Here is a 26,448-nt window from a genome sequence, read left to right on the forward strand (position 1 = left end):
GCGCCGCGGGCACGGCCGGGCGGACGGGCGCTGGCAGCAGGGGCAGCGCCGCGGGCCCCTCGGAGTGGCCGCAGTCCTGGTCTCGGCCCTCCCATCCTGCCTGGCCGCGGTGAGTGCGACTGGCGGCCCCCAGGGGTGCGTTTGTGTTCCTGTCTGCCTGGGTCCCGGTCTGGGTCGGAGCGGCGATGTGTCTGTCCGAGTGGCTGTGGGTGGGGGCATAGATGCTTTTCAAAAGCTGTGCTTGTCTCTGTCCACGTGAGGCGTGTCCCTGTCCGTGAGAGCCGTGGGGGGATTCTTCGGGCTGTGGCTGCTCACGTGAGGTCCATGTTTGAGGGGGGAGGCGCGGGTGGATGGGTGATGGTTCCTTGGAAGAGCGCAGGGTTTGGGAGCTTGTGTATGTTGGCGGAGGGTGTCGAACAGTGCGGCCGAGGATGATGGGGGGTGGGGGCGCGGGTGGGGTTGCTGAGTGGGACTCTGGAATCTAGTGGCCCAGCTTGTCTGAGGGTTCCTTTCTCCCTGGTGCAGACACTTCCACCCCTTGCTACCCTCTCCGTCCTCAGGCACCTAGAGGCCCATCGGCGGGTATAGAGGACACCCTTTCCTCCTCTAGCCCTGGCCTCAGGACGGGCAGCCTCATCCGGAGGCTGTTTCTTGTAGGAAAGGACTCTTCTGTTTCCCATGCAGCCAGGGCCCCGCCTGGAGGACCCCAGGCTCCTCCCTGGTTCTGGCCTCCTCCCTTCTGGACTTGGCTTCAGATCATGGGCTGCAATCCTGCAGGGACAGATGGTTGCAGGTTGGAGGGGCAGGCTGCACCCCAGGGAGGTCAGTCCGCTAAAGGCCGGTCCTGGGCTTGTTGCTGTGCGAGGGTCTCTGATGTGGAAAGCATAAATGAGGACTGGCCCCTGGAGGAAGATGAGATCTGGGAGGTTGGAGCAGGTGCAGATGTCTTTTTCACAGGTCTCTCCCTGCCTGTCTGTCCAGTTCATCAGTGCCCATTCATCCCCTAAGCAGGGCTGTGATTTGGTGCAGAATTGGAATCAGCTGCAGGCCTGACAGGTGCCCTGCCTCGCTTGGCTTGCATGCCTCCAGTGACAGAGCACTTACTACCTTCTGCTATGGGAAGCTTCTTTATGTTGAGTGAAGGTCTTTTTCCTTGGAACTTTGTTCCCTTGTCTTGTTATTGCCTTTGATTCTGTCTGGTGAGAGGGAACTGCAGTGATTTAAACATGGCTCTCTTGTCACCAACATATACTGAGCACCTCTGTGTGCCAGGTGCTGCCTCAGCCACTCAGGGGACAATGGCATTCTTGCTGAGAGAAGAGCCTGAGCAAAGGCCCATAGTTTGTATAGTATTTGTGTTCAGGAAAACAGAGCAAAATCATTTTGCTAGGCTAGGGTAGAGGGTGTTCAGAAGGAGGGTCATTGGTGCCCTCAACTCAGCAAGAGAGATAGACAACTACAACCACTGTCTAACACACCTAGCCTTGCTGTGAAAGCCAGAAATCAAATACTCAAGGTTGTACAAGGTTGAATTTGATCATGGACACATATTACAATCTGTAGAGACCTTTGGCTGGACAGAGAACCTTGGGAATCTCAGATCTGGGGAAGAGAAAGATATGCCACACACACACAATTTGCAAGTAAGGGGATGGAATAGGAACTTGTCCAGAGTCTTACCTTGCATTAGTGAGGTTAGTGAGAGTCAGGACTAGCTCCTGAATCTCCTGACCTTTAACCAAGACACATTTTAGGAACAGAAGCAAGGATATAGTCATAGCCTATATCTGAAAATTGAAGGATGAGAAGGAATTGAGAAGACTCCCAGGATTCTGGCTGACGGAGCTAGATGGATGGTGGTGGCTTTTATTGAGATGAGAGATGCAGCAAGATGAATAGGTTAGGGGAAAGTGAAGTCAGTTTTAGACTAGTCTCTAGCATCATCCCTGTTCAGATGTCCTAGATACAGCTAGATATTTAGGTCTGGGTTCAAGAAAGTTTTCTGCATAGGAGATAAGACTTTGGGAGTCATTAGCAAGTGGACGGTAACTGAAACCATGGGAGATGGTGAGATCTCCCAGAGTATGAAAGTGAGGGGAGAAAAGGCCCTAGAACAAAGCCCTGAGGAACTAGACAGATAAAGAATGGACAGTGAAGGAGCAGCCAGAGAGGCAAGTAGAGAACTGACATCAAGTGGGTCATGATAACATCAAGTACAGCCACTGCCTTTTTGAGTCTTGCTCTCTTGCCCAACTGGTCCATGTTTCTTAATTTTTCATGCTTCTGTTCCTTGACCCACTGTTTTCCCAATGTACTTATCCTGTTTGTCCCCCAAGATCCAGTTCATATTATCCCTTCTTCTGCAAGTTTTCTTTATTCTCTTCCTCTACCTTCAGAGTTAGATACTTCCTCCTCTTTGCTGCCACTGTAGTTTGAATATGTTAATATCATGACACTTATCACATTGTAGGCTATATATTTAGGAGTCTGATTCCCACCCTAGTCTGAGAACTTGTAAAGGACAGGGAATGTGTCTGTTTCAGCATTGCGTCTCCAGTAACTGTTTTAAGGGCCTTGTCCAGAGTGCCCAGGAAATTTGATTGCTTGATAGGTTGATCAGGTGATTGAATGGTTCATTCACCTACTCAGTCTAGCAGTAGGGGGCGAGAAGAGTGGTACTGGAAATTTCATCACTTTCCTTCCTTGCCAGTCTACAGGGAGTGTGTCTGTTTCAGCATTGCGTCTCCAGTAACTGTTTTAAGGGCCTTGTCCAGAGTGCCCAGGAAATTTGATTGCTTGATAGGTTGATCAGGTGATTGAATGGTTCATTCACCTACTCAGTCTAGCAGTAGGGGGCGAGAAGAGTGGTACTGCAAATTTCATCACTTTCCTTCCTTGCCAGTCTTACTGCAAGGGTTCCTTGGCTTTGAGGATTTTACCTCCTCCGAGGTTTCAGCTGTTCCAGAGAAACCCCAGAGACAGTAACCTGCAGCATTTGTCCTTTTGCTGAGGCTTCAAATGATTGAGTACACTTGGAGGCTAGTGAACAGGAGAAAGTCATTTTCAGAAGTGAGTGAACCTAACTGGCTTCTTGCAACCACTGTTTAACAATGCCTTGGTCACCCACCTTTACTCACAGCTGTGTAAGTAATGTATACTGGGACTCCCGTGAGGTTGTAGGGGGAAGTCCTGGAGGAAGTTAGATGCTGCTTGAGAATTTGGGGAAACTGAAAAGCCTTGAAATAGATCCTTTGCAGATGTCAGAGATCTAGTGGAATCAGCACTGGCTGTCTTCATTTGCTCACAATCAGCTTCCTCTTCAGCCCCCTGGATCTGGCTTCCTTTCCTCAGCCCTTAGAAACCACACTCCCTGGGGCTAATATCAGCTCTTTTAGAGCTTTAGATCATGGGAACTCTTTGCAGCATTTCACAGTGAAGACTGTTCTCTTATCCATGAAGCTGTCTTCTCCCTTTGCTTTCAGGGTATCTTTCCTGATTTTCCTGCCTCCTTGGCTACATCTTTTCAGCTTGTTTGTAGGCTTTGCTTCCTTAAATGTTGAAGTTCCTAGGGGCACAGTCACAGGCTCTCCTTTCTCATCTTATACCTCTCTGGATGATGTCATCCACTTCGATGGCTTCAGGCACCATGTGTACACCAAGGACTCCAAATTCATTATCTCCAGACCAGACCTCTCTCCTAGGCTCCAGCTTATCTTTCCAATTGCCAGCTGGATCTCTCCACTCGAAAGTCCTGTAGGCACCTCAGATTCCTTTTACTAAACACTGAGCCTGTCACCCTCCCATTCAAACTGCTTGTCTTTCAGATTTTTCAAGCTAGAAAACTATGAATCATCTCTAATTCTTTATTCTCCCTCTACTCTTCATATCTAATAACTGGTCACCAAGTTTTGTGATTTCTTGCTAGGAAATCCACTTCTGTCCCCTCCCCTTTGCTGCTCTACTAACCAAGGTCACTCTCATGTCTCCTCTAGAATATCATGGCAGTCTCTTAATGTTCTACTTGTGACACCCTTCATCTTTTTTCCACACTGCAGTCAAAAATTTACTCTATTCTCTCCCTCACCCTGCACTTAAACCCTCTCCACCTTCCCACCCTGCCCCTAAAAGGTTTTGGATAAAGGCTTACCCCCCTACCAGTGTAGGGTAAAGTCTAAATTCTTTAATAAGACCAAGAAAACATTGTGATCTAACTGCTGCTAACCACTCCATCTCATTTCTTAGCCCTCCCCTGTCACAGTGTTTGATTCAGTCTCCTGTTGCAAAAGGCATGCTCTCTGTAACTCTTACCCATCCTGGAGCTCTTGAATGGCCTTTTCTTCTGGAGAATTCCCTTGACCTCCAACCTTTAGTACCCTCTTCCCCTGCCCAGGATCTAGGTTAGGTGACTCTTAGCAATCTGTCCTTCCCCATCATAGCCCCCACCATATTGCACTGCAGTAATCTATTTATTGGGTTTCCCTGGAGGTTCAGACGGTAAAGAATCCACCTGCAATGCTGGAGACCTGGGTTCCATCCCTGGGTTGGGAAGATCCCCTGGAGAAAGGAATGTCTACCTACTCTTATTTATTAGATTGTGGAATCCATGAAGGCTAAGCTGTGACTATTTATCTTTGTATCCCCAGACCTAGCAGAGGTGCTGAATGAATGCTGAAAGAGGAAACCTTTAGAACCTCAGTTAAAAGATGGGAAGGATAAGGGATGCAGAGATGGCAGTAGGCAGCCTGAGGAAGCAGGGTGAAATCTCAGCTCTGAGTTCAAGATCTTCCGAGTGTCTGCTGTGATAAACAGTTCATTTAAACCATGGCCTATAGGACCTTGGGGGCAGTGAGATGGGAGTGGTGGGAGCAGAAGCCCAGGAGAGGAAGGGAGCCTAGTGATTTAGGCCAGGGCGGGGGATGGGGGGGCTGGGGAGTGGGTGTGACCTAAGCGGCTGCGTGCCCAGCACGTCTGGGTGGGGAACTGAAGCAGGAAGGGGAAGGGAGGGAGGAGCTGACAGTGCCTGGATGGAGCCCAATCCCCGCCCCTGTGTGACAGGCTGGGAGAGCCCCTTGGGCTTGGAGGGAGGTGGAGCCTGACTTCCAGCTGCCCGAGAGGGGCTGGGTGGACCACTCCTACTCTTCCTCCCAGCCCTCCCCTTTGCCAAACAGAAGCATCAGCTTGGCCCTGGCCTCCTGTTCCTTCCGCCAACCCTCAATCTGTCCTCTTCCTGCTGGGTTGCTGTCTTTGTATTAAGTCTCCAGATTCAGAACCCATCATTTCTGAAGAAGGAACCTCAGAATCCCAGTGCCCACATCAGGGGAGGATGCTCACAGGGATGCCTTCCACCCTGCCCATGCCCACCCTCACATAAACTGAGACACATGCAGCCAAGCCTCTCTCCTGCCCCTCCACAAACCTGGAGAGGGCTCTGGACTGGCCCATTGCATTCCTTCATTCTGCATTCACTCATTGTCTTTGAGAGGCCCATGCTACATTGAGCTGGGCACAGAGAGGGATGGCCTGCTCCTCGTCTCTGCCTGTTTTGAAGTAGTCTGATTATCTTTCTGCCTCCTTTCATGGCCACGTTTCTCTCTTAAATGGTTTACATCCACTGTGTTACTTTCTTCATCTCCAGTCATTCTTCCATCACTCTGACTTGGCTTCTGCCCCTTCCGTTCCACCACATCCAAATCTGTAAGATATCCTCAGTCTTTATCTTCTTTCACTGCTCCTTCTTTTCTTGAGTCAGTCTCTTTGCTGGATTTCCTTGATCCCATACACTCTTGCAACCCACTCCAGTACTCTTGCCTGGAAAATCCCATGGACGGAAGAGCCTGGTGGGCTGCCGTCTATGGGGCTGCACAGAGTCAGACTTGACTGAAGTGACTTAGCAGCAGCAGCAGCAGCAGCATACACTCTTGGTCTTCCTCCCATCCCTCTGGGTTCTCCTTCACTCTTCACTCTCTGTCTCTAGACGGTCCCGTCCATTATCATTGCCGTGCGTGCGTGCATGCTCAGTCGCTCAGTCGCGTCTGACTCTCTGCGACCCTGTGGACTGTAGCCCACCAGGCTCCTCTCTCCATGGGATTCTCCAGGAAAGAACACTGGAGTGGGTTGCCATGCCCTTCCCCAGGGGATCTTCCCAACCCAGGGATCAAACCTGAGTCTCTGGCATTTCCTGAGTTGCAGGCAGATTCTATGCCCACTGAGCCACCTGGGAAGCCCCACCATTGCCTTAAGTATCATTAATATGCCAGTGCTTCCAAGTCCAAAACCAGTCCAGACCTCTCCCTTGAGCGCCTATATTCTGTTCCTTACTTGACAACTCTACCTCAGTTATCACATCTCAGACATAACGTGGCTAAAATGGAACAGCCCAAATCAGTTCCTCAGCTTCACTGTCTCTGGGCACAGTCCACCATCTGTTCAGGGGAGAAACCTGTGAGTCCTTATTGCCTTATTCCTTTTCCCTCCACATCTGGTCAGTCATGATATCCTTTTAACTCAACCTTTACGGTTATTTCTCAGCTCAGTCCACCTTTTTCCTTATAGGCTGGTGGCTCAGATGGTGAAAAGTCTGCCTGCAAACTGGGAGACCTGGGTTCGATCCCTGGGTCAGGAAGATCCCCTAGAGAAGGAAATGGCAACCCACTCCAGTATTCTTGCCTGGAAGATCCTATGGATGGAGGAGCCTGGAGAGCTACAGTTCATGGGGTCACAAAGAGTCAGACATGATTGAGCAACTAACACACTGCTAATACCCAACATCAGCCTACCTAAAGAACTGGGGTAGCCTCCCAAGGGGTCTTCCTGCTTCCACCTGGCTCTTCTTCAATCCTTGTAGCCACCAGAATAGCTTTTTAATTTATTTTTATTTTTATAAATTGCATCATTTCCCTCCCAATTTGGGATAAAACCCAGATTATTAACATCAAGGTCCTTTGTCATCTCATTCCCAGAGGTACCTCCAGTCTTTTATTCCTTTGTTCTAACCATGTGGTCCTTTCGGGTTCTCAATGACCTTTTTGCCTAAGAGCTTTCCTTCATGTTGTTCCTTCAGCCTGGAATAAATCCCCTCCCTCACTCCCTAATGCCTCTACCCTCAGTTCAGTTCAGTTCAGTTCAGTTCAGTTCAGTTGCTCAGTCGTGTCCGACTCTTTGCGACTCCATGAATCGCAGCACGCCAGGCCTCACTGTCCATCACCATCGCCCGGAGTTCACTCAGACTCACGTCCATCAAGTCAGTGATGCCATCCAGCCATCTCATCCTCTGTTGTCCCCTTCTCCTCCTGCCCCCAATCCCTCCCAGCATCAGAGTCTTTTCCAATGAGTCAGCTCTTCTCATGAGGTGGCCAGAGTACTGGAGTTTCAGCTTTAGCATCATTCCTTCCAAAGAAATCCCAGGGTTGATCTCCTTCAGAATGGACTGGTTGGATCTCCTTGCAGTCCAAGGGACTCTCAAGAGTCTTCTCCAACACCACAGTTCAAAAGCATCAATTCTTTGGCGCTCAGCTTTCTTCACAGTCCAACTCTCACATCCATACGTGACCACAGGAAAAACCATAGCCTTGACTAGACGGACCTTAGTCGGCAAAGTAATGTCTCTGCTTTTGAATATGCTATCTAGGTTGGTCATAACTTTTCTTCCAAGGAGTAAGCGTCTTTTAATTTCATGGCTGCAGTCACCATCTGCAGTGATTCTGGAGCCCAAAAAAATAAAGTCTGACACTGTTTCCACTGTTTCCCCATCTATTTCCCATGAAGTGATGGGACCAGAAGCCATGATCTTTGTTTTCTGAATGTTGAGCTTTAGGCCAACTTTTTCACTCTCCTCTTTCACTTTCATCAAGACGCTTTTTAGCTCCTCTTCACTTTCTGCCATAAGGGTGGTGTCATCTGCATATCTGAGGTGATTGATATTTCTCCTGGCAATCTTGATTCCAGCTTGTGTTTCTTCCAGTCCAGCGTTTCTCATGATGTACTCTGCATATAAGTTAAATAAGCAGGGTGACAATATACAGCCTTGACATACTGCTTTTCCTATTTGGAACCAGTCTGTTGTTCCATGTCCAGTTCTAACTGTTGCTTCCTGATCTGCATACAGATTTCTCAAGAGGCAGGTTAGGTGGTCTGGTATTCCCATCTCTTTCAGAACCCTGCCATTTACCTTCTAGCCCCTCAAAGCTCTGCTTAAAAGTCACCTGCTTGGAAAGGCCTTCCTCAATCACCCAACTGAAACCTCATAACTTTCTCATAGCACCCTTTCTTCTGTACAGCACTCCCTTCCCCAAATTTGTAATTATATATATATATATATTCATTTATTTACTTTTTAAATATCTGTCACCACCTCTCCACCACAAGGACAGTGACCATATCTGTTCTGTGTATCACTCTATCCCCAGTGCCTGTACAAAGTAGGCACTTAATAGTTATTGAATTACTGAATTTCTTCAATAAATACAAACCAATCCTTATATCAGACTCTGTGCTAAGTGCTAGTATTAAAAATGAATAAAATATAATATCTCTCTTCAAGAACTCTGCATAGAGTGGAAGAAACCAAGAAACAACAAGAAAATTACAGTGTAGTGTATAAGGGCCAGGATGGAAGAAATACAGGGTGCAGAATGATGCAAAGGTGGAGCACCTCATCCAGACCTCAGGAAATCAGGGAAGGCCTTCTGGAGGAAGTGACATTTACGCGCAGACCTGAAAGATAAGCGAGAAATTAGTTAGACAAAGTAGGGGTTACAAAAGGATCTCAGGCAGAGGGAACAGAATGTGTGACTGCCCAGAAGCAAAAGAGAACAAGGAGTTTTCCAGGAACTGAAAAGAAACCAGTGTGACTGCTCACAGAATCATGAGATGTGAGGTTGTAGAGGGAGGTATGGGCCAGACAAAGCTAAGCCTTGTTGGCCAATTTAAGGAGTTTGGACTTTGTCCTCTGGACAATGGAGAGCCATTGAAAGAATTTAAACAGGGAGTTAGTGGCTAGATGGAATCTGTGTTTAGAAGCTTCATTCTGGCTGCTAGGGGGATTGACAAACAGGCAAGGAGACAAGGACACTAGTTAGGTTGTTGCTGTATCGTTGGAGAGAACTGGTGGCAGCATGAATTGAGGGTGGTATCTGTGCATTTGGAGTAAAGGGGATAAGATATTTGGGAGGCAGAATCCATGAGACCTGGATACTGATTGGATGTGGAGGAGAATGCGACCCTGGGCAGTTGTGCTGGGAGGTGGGTCAGAGAACTGCTAGAAGGGCTGTAGGTCACCAGAGGAGAGACACTCTATCAGAAAAGCCTCCTGAGGGAGGGTTTAGGGGAGGCAAAGGAGATAAAGGGTGGGTGTGTCAGTGAAAGTGGACATCCCTGTACTGTGCACTTGACTGCACTTGACAAACACAAGTGGGAATCCTCAAAACAACCATTTCAGGTAGGGATTAGTATTCCCATAACTGCAAATTATGGAAACTGAAGCACAAAGAGGATATATGAATTGTCCAAGGTCACATAGCTGGGAAGAGGCTGAGCTGGGTTTGAAGTCCAGTCAAACCTGATGCCTGTGCTTTTGTCCAGAGCAGCAGGCTCAGAGGGCCCCCAGTCCACCGACTTCACCTTGCTCCATTCCTGGCAGGGGCTAGTGCTTTTCAGGGACTGTGGGTGGTGGGGATCACTTGGAGGAAGGGAGTGCTGGCTTCCCTGGTGCTGACCATCTCTCTGGGTACAGGCTGGTGTGAGTGGCAGGAGCCACCCGTGGGCACCATGGCGAAAAGGGAAGACAGCCCTGGCCCGGAGGTCCAGCCGATGGACAAGCAGTTCCTGGTGTGCAGCATCTGCCTGGATCGGTACCGGTGCCCCAAAGTCCTGCCTTGTCTGCACACCTTCTGTGAAAGGTGAGGGGGTGTGTAGCGGGGAGGGATGAGGACCTTGCCGGCCCTCTGGAGAAAGGAATGGCGTGTGTAAACCTGTAAGAGGTGAGGGAAATGTGTGCACACGTGGAGGGGAGCAGATGAACCCCGACCTACAGGAGATGAAGGTTTGGGCCTGTGAGAGGACCAGTGGTTTCCTAACACTGGGCTGCGCCTCCTGCCCAGAACAGGGCCTTCTGTGCCCCTGCCCAAACCCTGAGGCAGCCTTCGACATCACCAGAGAAATCAAACAGAACTGAGGCTCTCAACCAGCTCTGGCACCAGAAGTTTCTGACCAGTGGGAGCGTGTTCAAAGCTAGGTCTATCCTCCCTGCTCATCCTCATTGTCGTCCTGAGGCACTGAGTGAAAGGCAACTCCTCCCAGCCTCTGGGCTTCTATTATTCATTCACTCAACAAATATTTATTTATCGAACAACTTACTACGAATCAGACCTGTCCCAGGTGCTGGGCAAGCAGTGATAAGCAAAAACAGATATGATCCTTGCTCTTGAAGGGCTGACAGTATAGTGAAGGAGGAAGATAGTAATCAAATCATCATACAGCCGGACTACAGATATAAATGTAATATTGCAGATAAATGTAATATTGATACAGATAAATGTAATATTGCACCCTGAATGAGTGCTGCAAATAAAGTGCTGAGATGGGATCTGTTAGAATTTAGAGCATCAGAGAAGGCTTCCCTGAGGTCTGATCCAGAGGCTGGATGGGAGTTAACTGAGTGAAGGGAGTGGTCACAGCCTTCCGGCAGAAAGCAGAACACGAGGAGGCCACGTGGCATGAATAACTGCATTGGATGAGAGGCTCTAGAGGAAGCCCGGCGAGGCTGGAGCATAGCGAGTGCAGTTGTGAGTGGCCTGGGACAGAGCTGGAGCTCAGACCAAGAGGGGCTTTGCGGACCTCTTGGGGAATTTTGTTCTTAGCCTGAGAGCCACGTGAAGCCTTTGAAGCGTTTCATGCATGATCACATCTGTATTTTGACAGTATTCCCTCTCCAGTCATCCCTTATTGCTCTGCAGTGAGTTACCAGATCCCTGGGTCTTGTCACCATTGCCTCCACCCCACCCCACCAACCCCTTCCCTGAACCCGGCTCTGCCCTAGCGACGCTCTTCCCTTCCTGTCCTGCTCTTTCAGGTTCCAGCTCTACTGCTGTATCTCCTCTTCATCAGCTGGAAACAGTCTCAGACTTCCTGTCTATTCTTACATCAACCTGGCTGACTTCTCTACCTACCTATGCCCCTTAGTTCTTGACTGTTTCTCCAGGGATGCCCTCCATACCACTTCAGTCAGACACCCTCCCAAAGACACCCTGAATCTTGCCATCACCCAAAATAATGCCACTTCTTCTGTGGCCACAAGCTCCAGCATCCCACTCTGGGCTCCATCATGCCACTTTCAGTATACCAGCTTTGACTGGATGTAGATGTCTAATGCCCTTGACGGCTCCCTGTTCTCCCAATCACCCGCTCCTTCCTGAACTCCCTGTCTTTTCTACCGATTCTGAATCCTATGCAGACCATATACCTTTGTCCTCTTCCAAACCCATGGGGCAGAAGCTCAATCCTGGATCTGAGCTGTAATTAGATGTCTCCACACCTTCTCCTACACCCAGATCACTGAGCACTCCTGGAAAAAAATCAGTGCCTGAGAAATGATAACAATAGCTACCATGTATTGATTGCTCACTATTTGCCAGGGACTGGCTAAGTGATTTACATGTATTGATTTACTTAATCCTTCCAACAGATACTTTATTATCCCCATTTTTAGAGAAGAGGAAACTAGGGTTCAGAGTCATTAAGTAATTAAGAAATATTTCCAAGGCTCTGCAGCAAGTTAAATAGTCAAGGTCTGAATCCAGATTTGACTGCAGAGCCTTCTCTCCCAGCTGCCACTCATTCACTTATCCCTTGGTCCCTGCTCTCAAAGACTTATGCTCTAGTGAGAAGTGATGGACAGTAGGTGAGCAAATAAACAAGAGAGTCACAGTTTGGACTGTTTTCCAGAAAATAAATAGGGAGCAGGTGAGGGTGGTTGGGCTAGGGGCTAGTGTACAGAGATTCATCAGGGAAGGCTTTCCCAAGGAAGTGACGTTTGATCTAAGACCTGAGGATGAGAAGGAAACAGGCATGTGCAGATTGTTCCAGGCATGGGGATCATCTTTGCACTGTTTCATGCAAAAGCCTTAAGGAAGGAGTAACTGGGGCATGTTCAGAGACCAGAGGAGAAGCCATCGTGCATGAGTAAGGAGGAAAGTAGGGTGAAGTGAGGTTGGAAAGAGTCAGAACAGTTCATGGGGGAGCTTGGCGGTTTTAGGAAAGTGTTTGAAGTTTGTTCTAAATGCAGTGGGAAACCCTGGAGGATTGTCTTTAGCGGGGAAATAATGTGACATAAATTGGGTTTTGCAAAGCTCATTCTGGCTGCTGTGAAAGAGTGGGTTCTACAGAAGCAAGAGTGGAAACCAGAAACCAGTTAGGAAGCCCTCATAAGCCAAGCATAAGCAACACATAGGATGGGGTTCTTGATGAGTTCAAAGGTATTCTGCAGGGTAAACCCCAGATTCAGTGAACTTGGAAGAGAGCTACAGGGGAAACTAAATGGAATGGTTGAAATGCAGACTTCAGAGTTGATGAGACATAGGTGGGACTAGAAACATGGGAGTAGATAGCTGAGGTTAAGTAGAGGAAAAAATCCTGGGGGTAAGGGGGTAAAGAGGCTTAGGAACTAAGAAATCTTTTTTTTTTTTTTTCCCTCACATCTTGCCTAAATGTTTGATCTTAGTTCTCTGACCAGGGATTGAACTCATGCTCCCTGCATTGGGAATGCAAAGTTATAACCGGTAGACCACCAGGGAAGTCCCTGGAACTAAGAAATCTTGATGGTGGGTGGGTTACTCTGTGGATGTCAGAGTCATTGAGAATAAGGGCAGGAGTGTGTGTTAGGGTGGGAAGGGAGTAATAGAAGAAGAGAGTGAGCCAGGAGGAAGACCTCAGCCAATGGGGAAGCATGGAGACAACAGCAAGGTGGGGTGTTGTAGACAGAAGGCCTGAGCTTCCAAGGAGCTGAAGAAGGAGAATTTAGCAGTGTTCCAGTTAGGGGTGGGGAGGATTCAACCCCACCTTCTGGCCCCGAGGAATGTGGAGTATGAGACCAAAACCACCCTCAACTCGAGAAGACTGAGGGGGAAACTAGGTCACCAATAAGTTAATATTTGTGAAGCACTTAGAACTGTGCCTGGCACATAGTGTTTGTCAAATAAATAAGATAGTTAATTCAGATCAGGAGATGTAGACAACATTAAGAGGGGAGATTGAGGATATGGGAAACTTTGCACCAGTCAGATCTTCCCTCCACAAATTGGTGGTCTCCAAACACGGTGGCTCTAGTGGTAGAGACTGCCTGCCAATGTAGGAGACTTAAGAGATGCAAGTTCAATCCCTGGGTTGGGAAGATGCCCTGGAGGAGGGCACTGCAACTCACTCCAGTATTCTCGCCTGGAGAATTCTATGGACAGAGGAGCCCAGCAGGCTATGGTCCATAGAGTCTCAAGCAGTCGGTCACAACGGAAGCGACTTAGCACGCATGCAAACGCAGCTGCTATCAGTCTGTTTCTAGTAAGACCTCTCCTCCTCCCTTCAGCGCTGAATCCTAGCCTCCTTGTCCTCCTGGACCTGCCTTTGCCCACTCATTTGCTCTCAGCCGCTAACCTTGCCTGGCAAGTTAGGCATCCTAATTTTGGCCCCCGGTGCTCAAGTTCAGCCACCTCCATTTCCCCCTCCCTCTATCCATCCACTCCTCCTCTTCAAGCCAACCTGAGCCACTTTCCCATCCCCAGACCTTGTCCCATGTCTTCTAGTCTCTTCCCTCCCTCCTCTGCTGGCTTGTCAATTTATAAACATGCTCAAGCCTCTCATTACAGATAAGAACTCTCCTTTGTCCCTCTGTCCTTCCCAGCTGCCATCCAACCCCTCAACCTCCTTTTTACTCAAACTTCCAACCTCCCATTCACTCTTCAGTTGGCAACATTTTCCCATCCTTGCCTTGCCTGACTCAGCTGCTTTTGACACTGATGACTACTCATTCCCTGCTTCTGGAATTGCTCCACTCGGCTGCCCTGACACCATCTCTCCTTCTGTCTCTCTGCCCGTTCCTCTTTGCTCTTCTCATTCAGTATTTGCTGGGTCCTGCTCTTGGCACTGTAATCCCCTACTTGGTGATCACGTCCTCTCCCATGGCTACAGGAGCCATCTGAATGTTGGTGGCCTCCCTCCCTCTCTAACCTGTCTTCTCCCCAGCTGCCTTCTCCCCAGCTTCTCCTCTGCCTGGATGTCCCAGTGTTACTGTAAACTCAACCAGGCCAAGGCTGAACCTCCCTGTAAACTAGTCCTCTTTCTGTGTTTCTCATCATGGTGAATGGCACCACCATCCACTTAGTCGTCTAAGCTAGGATCTTGGGAGTCAACCCAGGCTCATCTTTCACTCCTGGTATCTAATCGGACAACACCTCCCACTGGCTGCACTTCTTAAACACTTCTCCAATTAGTTTCATTTTGGTCTACATTGTTATTGTTCTGTTGCTCAGTCATCTCTGACTCTTTGCAATCCCATGGACTGCAGCATACCAGGCTTTCTGTCTCTTACCATCTCCCGGAGCTTGCTCAAACTCATGTCCATTGAGTCAATGACGCCATCCAACCATCTCATCCTCTGTTGTCCTTTGGTCTACATTGCTAGTGCGTAAATCCAGGTCTTCCTCACCTCTTGCCCAGACTATTACAAAAGTATCTTGCATAAGCACATGCATTACCTTGGATCTGCATCTCGTGTTCACTAGCTTTGTTATCTTGGAGCACTTAACCTTTCTGAGTCTGTTAACAAGCATCAAGTGTACAGTGCCTGGCACATGGCGCCTAATAAATGGTAGCTGGGTGCTAAGGAGGAAGATGCTACCACCCCTTGTCTGCTGTCTCATCAGATTCACAGTCACCTTCCACACAGAGAGAATGAAGAGGAGCTTGATAAAGTGTAAACCTGGCTCTACCATGCTCCTGCAACGCCCTCCTGCTGTTGGGATAACTTCTAAGCTCCTTGGTGTGGCCCGGGAGCCCTCCCTGAGCTGGCCCCTGCCTCTCTCTCCAGACTTCCCTTACCATTCCTTGCCTTGGAGTCCTCTCCAGCCACCTCGAACTGCTTATAATGTCCTAGTCATACTGTGCTGCTTCTGGTCACCTTCTGTATCTGGACCCCCCCTTCCTCCTCTCCTTGCTTTCTCTGGTCAAACAATTATTTGTCCCTGAAGATTTTGCTTATGTCACCTCCTCTTCTGCCCTTCCTGGCTCCCCACTCCACCCACCCTTGGCCAGATGCCCCTTCTGTGAATGTCCTTATTACTACATCTTCCGTGCTCCTTATGTTTATTTGTTTTGACTGTGCTGGCTCTTTGGCACATGGGCTTCTCCAGTTGTGGCATGCAGGCTTTAGAGCATGCAGGCTCAGTAGCTGTAGTGCCCCTGTTTAGTTGCAGTATATGAGGTCTTAGTTCCCTTACTCGGGATTAAACCCTGGCCCCCTAGAGTGACGGGGATTAACCACTGGACCACCAGGGAAGTCCCTGTGTTCCTTATATTAATGATCCGTAATACTAATACCTGTACATGAATTTGAGCAACCTCTGGGAGATAACGGAGGACAGAGAAGCCTGGTGTGCTTCAGTCAATGGGGACACAAAGAGTCGGGCAACAACAAATACTAATAGTCTACAATATATAGCACTTTCTGTGAGTGAGGCGTTGTCAGCACTTTACATTTCATCCTCCGTACTTTGTGAAGCCTGTACTATCTCCATCTTACAAAGGAGGGATCCTTAGTACATAAACAGTTAAGTAACTTGTCAGGGGTCACATAGCGTAATAGGTGACAGACCTGGGAATTGAACCCAGGCAGCCTCACCTCAGGACCCATGCTTTTAACCATCACACTGTTTACTTCTACAAACTCTAATTTTGTTACTTTTTTTCCTCTATAAACTGGAAGTATTTTAGAGGTAGGCACTGTGCTTTGTCTTTGTATTCCCAGAGCTTGGCACAAATTTGGCAAGAGTAGGCAGTCAATAAATGTTTAATGAGTTAGTGGCAGGGCAGTGGGGACAGGCAGTGGCACACTTGCTGTGGGAAGGGTTTGTAAACACCTGTGAAAGGTGAACCTGTGTTTGTACACACTGAGGAATGCGGATACGTCTGCTCTTCTGAGAGGCGTCAGCGGTGTGTTCCCGCTCAGCTGTGAGAGAGGAGGCCTCTTACCCCTGCTGGCAGGACAGGATGCGTGTGCCAGCCAGAGCGGTTTCCAAATGACTGTAACAGCGCGCCTGAGAGGAGAGGGACTGGCACCCATGGCGGGTGAGAGGAGGCGCGTGCTGACGCCACCTCACCCCTCCTCTGATGCCCCCTCCTCCCTGGCCAGATGCCTCCAGAACTACATCCCTGCCCAGAGCCTGACACTGTCCTGTCCGGTGTGCCGGCAGACGTCCATCCTCCCCGAGCAGGGCGTCTCTGCGTTGCAGAACAACTTCTTCATCAGCAGCCTCATGGAGGCCATGCAGCAGGCACCTGATGGGGCCCACGACCCTGAGGACCCCCACCCCCTCAGCGCAGTGGCTGGCCGCCCCCTCTCCTGCCCCAACCATGAAGGCAAGGTGGGCCCAAGCAGGCCCAGTGAGGCCAGGACTTGGGGTGGAGGGGCAGGAGAGGTCGGGGGAGGGGACTGAGAGGCTGTGGGTGAGAGGGTATTTCTCTGGGGAAAGTGATCCAGGTAAGGGGATGCACCTGGAAGGTGAGAGGCAAGGAGGGCAGGTGGGGGAGGGGAGGGGACAAAGAAGTCTGGTGTCTAGTGGATGCCTGACTGGAGTCCTTATGCCGCCAGACGATGGAGTTTTACTGTGAGGCCTGTGAGACGGCCATGTGCGGGGAGTGCCGTGCCGGCGAGCACCGGGAGCATGGCACCGTGCTGCTGCGCGACGTGGTGGAGCAGCACAAGGCAGCCCTGCAGCGCCAGCTCGAGGCGGTGCGCGGCCGGTAGGCGCCTGGCGGAGGCGGGCTGGTGGGGCCATCTGGGGTGGTGTTTTCACAGGGCCAGAAGAGAGACCCTGGCATGGAGATACAGGGAGGTGGCAGGGAGGGGAATTCGCCCAAGGCAGCGGTAGGGTCCCCAGGGAGAAGGAATGGCTTGGCGCGGGTACCCTCAAGCAGCCCCAGTATGAGATGTTTCCCCTCCCCAGATTGCCGCAGCTGTCCGCAGCTATCGCCTTAGTCGGGGGCATCAGCCAGCAGCTGCAGGAGCGCAAGGCAGAGGCCCTGGCCCAGATCAGCTCAGCCTTCGAGGACCTGGAGCAAGCGTTGCAGCAGCGCAAGCAGGCTCTGGTCAGCGACCTGGAGGCCATCTGTGGGGCCAAGCAGAAGGTGCGTCTGCTCACCCTTTCCCACCGCGGTCCGTCCTGAGACGGCCTGCTGCCTTCCCCGCCTTTCCACACCTATGCACACCTTCCCCTGGCCTCTGGTTTCCACCTCCTCACGTGGTCAGTAGGTGCTGCGGGCATCTGTGTCCTTTGTCCATACTCACCCTCTTGTATTTCTTTCATGCCATAGTACAAGTTCATCAGGAATCACAAGAAACACCCCCTCCTTAACCTTCCCCCCACCACACCAGTCTGCTCACCCAAACCTCCCGGAACCCCTCCTCAGGTGTTGCAGACCCAGCTAGACACACTGCGTCAGGGTCAGGAACACATCGGCAGTAGCTGCAGCTTCGCGGAGCAGGCACTGCGCCTGGGCTCGGCCCCGGAGGTGCTGCTGGTGCGCAAGCACATGCGTGAGCGGCTGGCGGCTTTGGCGGCGCAGGCCTTCCCGGAGCGGCCCCACGAGAACGCACAGCTGGAACTAGTCCTCGAGGTCGACGGGCTGCGGAGATCGGTGCTCAATCTGGGCGCACTGCTCACTACCAGTGCCACTGCACACGAGACAGTGGCCACGGGCGAGGGCTTGCGCCAGGCGCTGGTGGGCCAGCCCGCCTCGCTCACCGTCACTACCAAAGACAAGGATGGGCGGCTGGTGCGCACAGGCAGCGCCGAGCTGCGTGCGGAGATCACAGGCCCGGATGGCACGCGCCTGCCGGTTCCCGTGGTGGACCACAAGAATGGCACGTACGAGCTGGTGTACACAGCGCGTACGGAAGGCGAGCTGCTCCTCTCGGTGCTGCTCTACGGACAGCCGGTGCGCGGTAGCCCCTTCCGCGTGCGTGCCCTGCGCCCTGGGGACCTGCCACCTTCCCCGGACGACGTCAAGCGCCGCGTCAAGTCTCCCGGCGGCCCGGGCAGCCACGTGCGCCAGAAGGCTGTGCGAAGGCCCAGCTCCATGTACAGCACGGGCGGGAAACGGAAGGACAACCCCATCGAGGATGAGCTAGTCTTCCGAGTTGGTACAGCGGGGCCAGCAGGGCCGAGGGCTGAGCCAGAAGGGGCGGGACGGGGTGGGCAGAGGGTAGGACGGGTGGGGCCAGAGGCTCAAAATGACCTCTGTGAATTTTTGTCTGTTTCCATTCCATCTGTTCCCCACAGGGAGTCGTGGAAGGGAGAAGGGTGAATTCACCAATTTACAGGGTGTGTCCGCAGCCAGCAGCGGCCGCATTGTGGTAGCAGACAGCAACAACCAATGTATCCAGGTAAGCTCTCCCCTAACACCAAATAGAGGTTCTCAGGCTGTAGCCTACTCAGAAACAGAGTATCTCTGAAAGGAAAGGTGAAACCCTGCAGAGTACCTTTCCTTAAAGAACAGTGAATCATAGCACCACCCCTCACCCGGCCACTTGCCACCCCAAGCTCACTGGCCACAACGGTAACCAGTAACTTCACAGTTAGGCACCAGGGTTTACTGAGCTGGCAGCCTCTACCTCCCAGGCTATGGTCAGGCTGGACCAGCTCCTGGACCCCAAAGATCTGGCTCATTCTTCCTTTCCCTCTGCCTCCAGCTGAGGCTCCACTTGGCTGGCTTACATCCTGCCCTTTTCACCACCGTGTTGTCAGGATGCAGGCTCCGCACCTCCCCTGCTATCTTCCAACATGCCTGTGTGTTGTCTGTGCTAGTCTCTGCAAATGTCCAGTTAACTAGACAGACGGTCAAACATGGGTAGCTTGTGAAAGCAGTGCCTTCCAGTGGCTAGGACATAATGCATTTCATAGGTGGTCCTAGTGCCTCACACACCTGAGTGGAGCATCCACCACTCAAGAGGACGTGGTCTCTGCTGCACTCTGGGCTCCACAAAGCTAGGAAATGTGGTTTTCTCTCTCTATTCCTTGTAGTGAGCCTAGGAGTGGGCAGAGCCTATGGCAATCACCAGGGTGCTAGACGCTGCAGCGCAGTTCAAAGGTCTGAAACCAGACACCTGGGCTTGAATCCTAGTTCTGCCACTTACTGACAAGTCATGTGACCCCTCTGAGCTTTGGTTAACTCATGTGTAAAATTAGGAAAAGAATACCTCAGAGGGCTGCCTGACATAATGTACTGTGCTCGACACTGAGTGAACCTTCTAACCTTAGCTGTTGTTGACAAGATCATTGTCCAGGTGGGGGCTGTAAACAAAAGCCAGGAGGTGGGAAGGTGCTGGAGGAGGCTGTTTGGGGAGCTGGAGAGAGGGGCTGGAGGGAGACTATATTAAGAGTGAAGTATCTGAGGTCATGCTGTAAATGGTTTGGGAGCAGAAGCTGTGGGATTTTGATTTTGATAACTACACAGGATTGCTTCTAACTACTATAAACTTTTGGTTCCTGAAAACATTTTGTCAAACAGCAAAACTTGTCCTTGAGCCTTACTTCACACCTGTACGTTTAAACTTCCCGACCCGCTGCCTGGGTACCCCTGTCACAGATACGACTCTCCCAAAGGTCTGTCACCTTAGGTTCAGCTCCACCTGGTCCTTGCTTTCCTCCTAGCAGACTGAAGGAGTCACGGACTCTTGCATGAGTGTGTTCCCCAGCCTGTCTAGCCTGCCTTTGTTCCCACCCTGTTGCTAAGCACAGTGGAAAGGAGAGGCTCAGGTCAGCACAGGGAGGCATTTGGGTCCATCCTGCATAGCATGGAGTGGAGCAAGGTGGATGGGTAGGGCTGATGGTGAGGCCTGCTGTCGTACCCTCCACCTTCCAACTCGGTTCCTCCTCCATATGCCAAGGGTGATTTTTGGCACAGAAGTTGAGGTTGGGGAAACTTCTCCTGTGGTAGACATACATGTCACTTTGTCTCCCCAACAAGGGACTGTGCTTGTCCATTGTTTCCAGGTGGGAACATAAGAGGGAGGGCCTAGTGCAGCCCCCTCCTTGCTCCAAATACTTACTTCCCCTGCAGCAATCCTCCTGGCCCCTGCCCGCACCCACACAGCCACCTCATAGCTGCTAGGAGCCTGGCTCTCAGTTCTAAAGCTGGGTTTCAGCTGCTTTCACTCTGGAGTCCTCAGGTCTGGTATGGGCCAGGCTTCCAGATGGACAGCGACTCCCCGCTCGGTTCATGAGGACTGGAGTCCTCGTGAACTTTTCCTCCTTTGGAGCTGGCTATGGTGGCGGCGAAGACAAATCTCCTTGTGTTGAATCCGCATCAGCTGACAGGAGAGAAAAAACATTTTGTGATTTTTGAATGAAGGGTTTGATTTGGTTATATTACATCCTTGTGTAATTAATTGAGTCCAGAAATTTTATCAGCTCTTTTGTGAAAGCATCCTCATTTCTTTCAGGCAGAATGTTAATCACATTGTGAGCTCCCTCAGCCTTTTGCCATGACCCTTTTCATTCTTTACTAGAATCACTGGTTTGCTTGTTTTATTTTATTTAGTCTCTCGCCCAAGTAGACTCAGGTCCTAAAGTTGCTTACTGCTACTGTGGCATAAGAGAGAGATGTTAAGGGTCAAATTAGGGCACTGGTAGAGTCTAGAGATAAGTAAGTAAATGTGACAGGTTTTGATGAGTCATCAGATCTCAAAGGAGAGGGAGGGATCAAGAATTGCTGCGCTTGGTGCCCTGGGCAGGTGGTGTTGCCTTTCAGGAACGGGCCTGGGAATAAGTTGATGAATTCACACTTTCACGTGTGGTGAGTTTGAGATAACTGTGCAGTACCTGAGGAGAGGTGTCCAATTCTGGTCTGGGAGTGAGCTGATGGATTCATTCATTTGTTGAATGTCTGCTGTGCACCAGTTGCTATACCAGTGGTGCAGTGCAGCAGCAAACAAACCAGACACAGTCCATGCCCCATCTAGGGCTTACATCCTTAGAAGGGAACAAGGCTGCTTAGCAGTGATTTAGTTACAAAAGTGACAGTTGTTATGAAAAGAGCTAAAAAGTGTGTATTATGGAGACCTAACTTTAAATGTATATTTTGATTCAGGTAGTAGAATTGATCATTAAAAGCTTCTCTGAAGAAGTGACCTGGGAATTCTGAGAGCTGGAAGATGAATTGGAGTTGGCCAGTTGTAAGGGGTGGGATAGGATAGGATGAGAAGAGTAAGACCCCCCCCCCCCGCCCCCGCCATAAAGCCTCAGTGTTGAGATAGAAACAAAGCTGCTTGGAGTGAAGGACGCAGATGCTTCACTGCCAATCTGGTTGCACCTTTTCGTCCCTCTTGGCCTGTAGTGCCTATCTTCTTGTGCTGGCAAGTGATGTCCAAGCACGGGACCAGGGCAGAACCCAGAGGCTGTTCTGATCAGACAGGGAGGGCATGATGGAAGGTCCATCTCAGGAAGAAGTGATGTCCATAGTTGGGACCAATTCAAGCATCCCAGCAGGCCTGAAAAATGGGGATGACGCAGGCGTGGGGACCTCAGTCCACTAAAGAGGGAAGAAGTCTGGATCAAGAGCAAGGCCAAGGCCTATAACTTGAGTTCTGCGAGGCTGCTCTTGGCTCTAATTTACCTTGTGTCCCTAGAGTTATAACAAAGGCTTAGGCAGAGAGAGATGTTTTGGCTGTGAGGAATAAGCAGGAAGGCTTAGCTATAGAGAAGAGGAGCATTAAAGTAGTGTTTTAAGGATGGGGAGACCTGACCATGTTGCTAAGGTGGGGGAGGTAGAAGCAGGGGCGAGAGGTTGAAAGGTTTATTCTATCCAGATTACTTTATCAGCCTCATCACCTGGAGGGGCTAATCCTTGTCCCTTCCCCTGACCCTCACCTAACCCTTTCTTGTCTGCTACCAAGTCCTGTTGAGTCTTCCTCCTTATGTCTCTTGAGTCCATCTACTTCCCTCCAGTAAGTGCCCTGGTCCAAGCCAGCATTAGTTCTCCACTGGATCACTGCAGCACCTCTGACTAGTCAGCAATTTCCAGTCTTGACTTCTCCCTGCAGCCAGAGTGCTCTTTTTTTTTTTTTTTTTTTTTACTCCTTAATTTTTTTTTTGGCCATACCGTGTGGTGTGCGAGATCTTTGTTCTTCAGTCAAGGATCAAACTCTCACTCCCTGCAGTGGAAGCGCAGCACCTTAACCACTGGACTGTCAGGGAAATCCCTAGTGTGCTCTTTCTTAAAAAGCTCCCATGGGCTTTTTTCCAGCACCACTAAGCAATTCTCCAATTCTCAGTGGACACTGACCAGCGATCCTATGAATTTAACTCAATTCTGATACTACCTGAAGGTGGCATCACACCCCACAGGTTAAAGGCTCAACCCCATAAGATGGCCCTCTTCAGAGGCTAATTGAGAGTTCAGGTTGTCACCTATACTCTGACCCACCAGCTGTAAATTGAAAGTTCCTACATCCCACTCCTTGGGTGCAAATAATTAGCTACAGCAGCTCACAGAATTGAGAGAAACATTTAATTATGTTTATCATATCCTTTATTAGTGTAAAGGGTATTATAAAAGATACAGGTGAACAGCCAGAAAAGAGATACATAGGGTGAGGTCTCCTAGTATAGGAGCTTTGGTCCCTGAGGAACTGGGGAACACACCTTCCTGGCACCAACCCGGAAGCTCATCGAATCTTGTTGTTCAAGCGGATCTGTAGAGCTTAATGTGTGCTCCCCACCCCTTCTCCTTCCCAGAGGTTGGTGGGCAGAGCTGAAAGTTCTGACCCTTTAATCAGATGGTCTTTCTGGTGAGCAGCCTCATCCTGAAGCTATCCAGGGGTCCCACTCTAAGTCCCTCATTAGCATAAACTCACAAGGGGCTCCTTGTGAATGACAAAAGACACTGCTACTGATCAGGAAGTTCTTTCAGGGTTTGAAGAGCTCTGTGCCAGGCACTGGGGACAGAGACCAAATATGTTTCATATTATAGCACAGAGTCAGATCTTATCTTTTCGTTCTCAGGCCCAGAGCTTTTCAGTGACTCCTCATCATATCCAGAATAAAGCCTTCTTCTGTCCTTTACGGAAATGCCCATTGCAGTCCAACCACACTGGACAAATAGTAGTGCCCATGCTGGACTCAAGTAGCGTACATATTGAACTCTGTGCCTTTTGCATACTGTTGACTCTTAAACACCTTCCTCCTCTGTCTTTACTCGCCAGCGCTGGCTCATCTCTTGGCATCCTTATGAGGCTGTTAACTCAGACTGCCCTGCTCTTGGAGCCTTTCCTGACCACCTCTCGCCCCTTTCACATCCTCACGATCCCAGTCACACCCCTGCTGCATGTCCCCTACGGTCTGCCATGTCTGATTCTGCCCTGTGCCCCCAGCAGGATGTCAGGAAGTGCTGGTTGAGTGATGAATGAATGGGGGGGGTCTCCTCCCTCAGGGTCCCACTCCCTTCCCTCTGTGCCCACAGTCTCTCCCCTCCTGCCCTCTCCCTCCCTCGCTCCTCTGCTCCAGGTTTTCTCCAATGAAGGCCAGTTCAAGTTCCGCTTCGGGGTCCGAGGGCGCTCGCCCGGGCAGCTGCAGCGCCCCACGGGTGTGGCCGTGGACACCAACGGAGACATTATCGTGGCAGACTATGACAACCGTTGGGTCAGCATCTTCTCCCCTGAGGGCAAGTTCAAGGTGAGAGGCCCACTGTCACTCTACTCTGCAGCCGCGGTGGCCAGCCGCGGTGGCCACTCTAGTGCCTCCTGGTGGTCAAGGCCTGGACTGCCTGATCCATCCTCAGCCTAAGGTTCTGTTTTGGCGCCAGGCTGGGACTGCTCTCCCCACCAAGCAGCCCCTAACGGGTAACCCCTTCCTCCAGACCAAGATAGGAGCTGGCCGCCTCATGGGCCCCAAGGGAGTGGCTGTAGACCGGAACGGACATATCATTGTGGTCGACAACAAGTCCTGCTGCGTCTTCACCTTCCAGCCCAATGGCAAGCTGGTGGGCCGTTTTGGGGGCCGCGGGGCCACTGACCGCCACTTTGCAGGTATTGGAGGAGGATTTGGAGACCTAGTTCCTGAAACCCCAGCCCCAGAGAACTCCCCTCTATGCCCCAGTTCTAAAGACCCCTTCTCTTATATTGTGGCCCTAGGGGAGCCCGTCCCTGCACTGTGCCCTAGCTCCACCATCCCAGAGACCCCGCCATCTCCTCACAGCCCAGCTTTGTCATCACAGAGGTTCTTCCCCACTCCGCTCAGTCTCCCGGCTTACTGCCAGAGAGCCCACTTTGTATTTTCAGGGCCCCATTTTGTGGCTGTGAACAACAAGAATGAGATTGTAGTGACGGATTTCCATAACCATTCAGTGAAGGTCAGTGCCCCCCCTCCCTCCATGGCCACTGTCCCAGCATCCTTTCCTCCTCCACAAGACCCCTGTCTCCCTCACCTCCCTGCTTTCTCCCCCGAGATCATTGCTTTGCTCAATAAACATTTGTGACATGGCTGCATTGTCCCAGGAACTGTGCTCGAAGCTGGGAATTATCACTATGTTAAAGCAAATATGTTCCCTGTCTTCTTGATTTTGGTCTAGTGGGGTTGAGAAAAAGGTGCCAGGATATTGTAATTTGACGTGGCAGATGCTGTGCTGCGGGAATGCAGGCAGACTAGGTGAGGGCGTCGCAGGAGCCCTTGATTTAGGTGAGACTGAAAATGACCTGAAGCACAACTGGGAATTAACCAGAAGACAGGGAGACAGGAGAAGCCAAGCAGGCGGAAACTCTTCCTGTGTAGTTCAGGTAGTTCAGATGAGGTTTGAAGATGGGGGAGTAGTGCCAGGTGAGAAACGAGGCTTGCTCACTCCCTTGAAGGGGCTTGCTCTCTTCCTAAGAGTTATGGGGAGTCACTGAAGGATTGCAGGCAGGAACGTGATGCAGTCTTGTGCGTCTTAGAGCATTCTGGCTGGGGTGAGACTAGCGGCAGGAAGATCAGTCTTTTGCGGTAATCCAGCTGAGCACCATTGCAGTGGCACTGTATGCATAGGGTACAGATTTGACACAGACTCAGCGGCTTATGGTAGTTCACTGGAGGTCAAGCAGAGGAGAAGGTGGGGTTGAGAGTGACTTGTGGCCACCAGGGTGTTGCCAGTCACTGGGAAGGAGAATGAACTGCCTTCCCGGGGAAGATGAGCTGCCCAAGGGACATCAGCGGGGGTGTCCAGTAGGCAGTGGGATGCATGGACGTGAAGTCCAGGGAGAAGAAACTGGTTTACAGCTGCAGATGCGGGGGTCCTCCGCCCTGGGGCTTCACCCCATCCTCCTCCAAGGCCCTGCCTTCTGCCCGAGGCCGGGTCCCCAGCCCCCAGACCTCTCCTCCGCCAGGTGTACAGTGCCGACGGGGAATTCCTCTTCAAGTTTGGCTCCCATGGCGAGGGCAACGGGCAGTTCAACGCTCCCACGGGGGTAGCCGTGGACTCCAATGGGAACATCATCGTGGCCGACTGGGGCAACAGCCGCATCCAGGTGAGGAAGGCCCAGGGGTGGCATGAGGCTGAGGTTTCCCGCTGGGCCCCGCGCACCCCCCTCCCCAAATGCCACTCATCTGCCTGATCTCACCTCTCCCCCTGATCTCCACTCCCTCCCCAGGTATTTGACAGCTCTGGCTCCTTCCTGTCCTATATCAACACATCTGCAGAGCCACTGTATGGCCCCCAGGGCCTGGCACTGACCTCGGATGGCCACGTGGTGGTGGCTGACGCCGGCAACCACTGCTTTAAGGCCTATCGCTACCTCCAGTAGCTGCACAGGGGCCCTGCCTGGCTCATGGAGGGACGGACATAGGGGTGATTGGACAAGATGGTCTGGCCGGGAGGTGGGCCAGACCTGGCAGCACTGAATGTGGGCTGTGGGCGTGGGTGTGCCCGGTGCCCTCCCTCCCCCCTCCCAACCCCCCACGGTTGCACTTTATTTATTCGGTTCTTGCTTTGGTGACTGGGTGGGCCTGGACCATAGTCCCAAGGATGTGTGCAGAGCTTCACCCTCCCCTCCCCACCTTACGCACCTCCCCATCTCCTCAGTCTGCTCCCCACCCCCCTGCCTGGGGCCAGAACAGCCTCTTACTTCAGGGCGAGAGTCCCTCTGGTTGTCTCCCTACCACCCTATACACACTGACAGAGGCAGCAATACCCCACCCCCCATATTAAATAAATGTGTTC

General features: G+C 51.1%; 1 protein-coding gene across 1 annotated transcript; it reads left to right on the plus strand.

Moving 5' to 3' along the window:
* TRIM3 (tripartite motif containing 3) lies at window positions 1–26,448 on the plus strand. Its single transcript, XM_052652104.1, has 12 exons — window positions 1–109; window positions 9,731–9,896; window positions 16,394–16,625; window positions 16,853–17,004; window positions 17,208–17,388; window positions 17,671–18,403; window positions 18,543–18,646; window positions 23,766–23,933; window positions 24,118–24,286; window positions 24,539–24,609; window positions 25,616–25,756; window positions 25,880–26,448. Exons 2-12 carry the CDS (start codon window positions 9,766–9,768, stop codon window positions 26,030–26,032), a joined length of 2,235 nt encoding a protein of 744 aa, XP_052508064.1. The 5' UTR covers window positions 1–109; window positions 9,731–9,765; the 3' UTR covers window positions 26,033–26,448.

Source organism: Budorcas taxicolor, chromosome 15 (assembly GCF_023091745.1).
Source record: "Budorcas taxicolor isolate Tak-1 chromosome 15, Takin1.1, whole genome shotgun sequence".
NCBI classification, from domain to species: Eukaryota; Metazoa; Chordata; class Mammalia; order Artiodactyla; family Bovidae; genus Budorcas; species Budorcas taxicolor.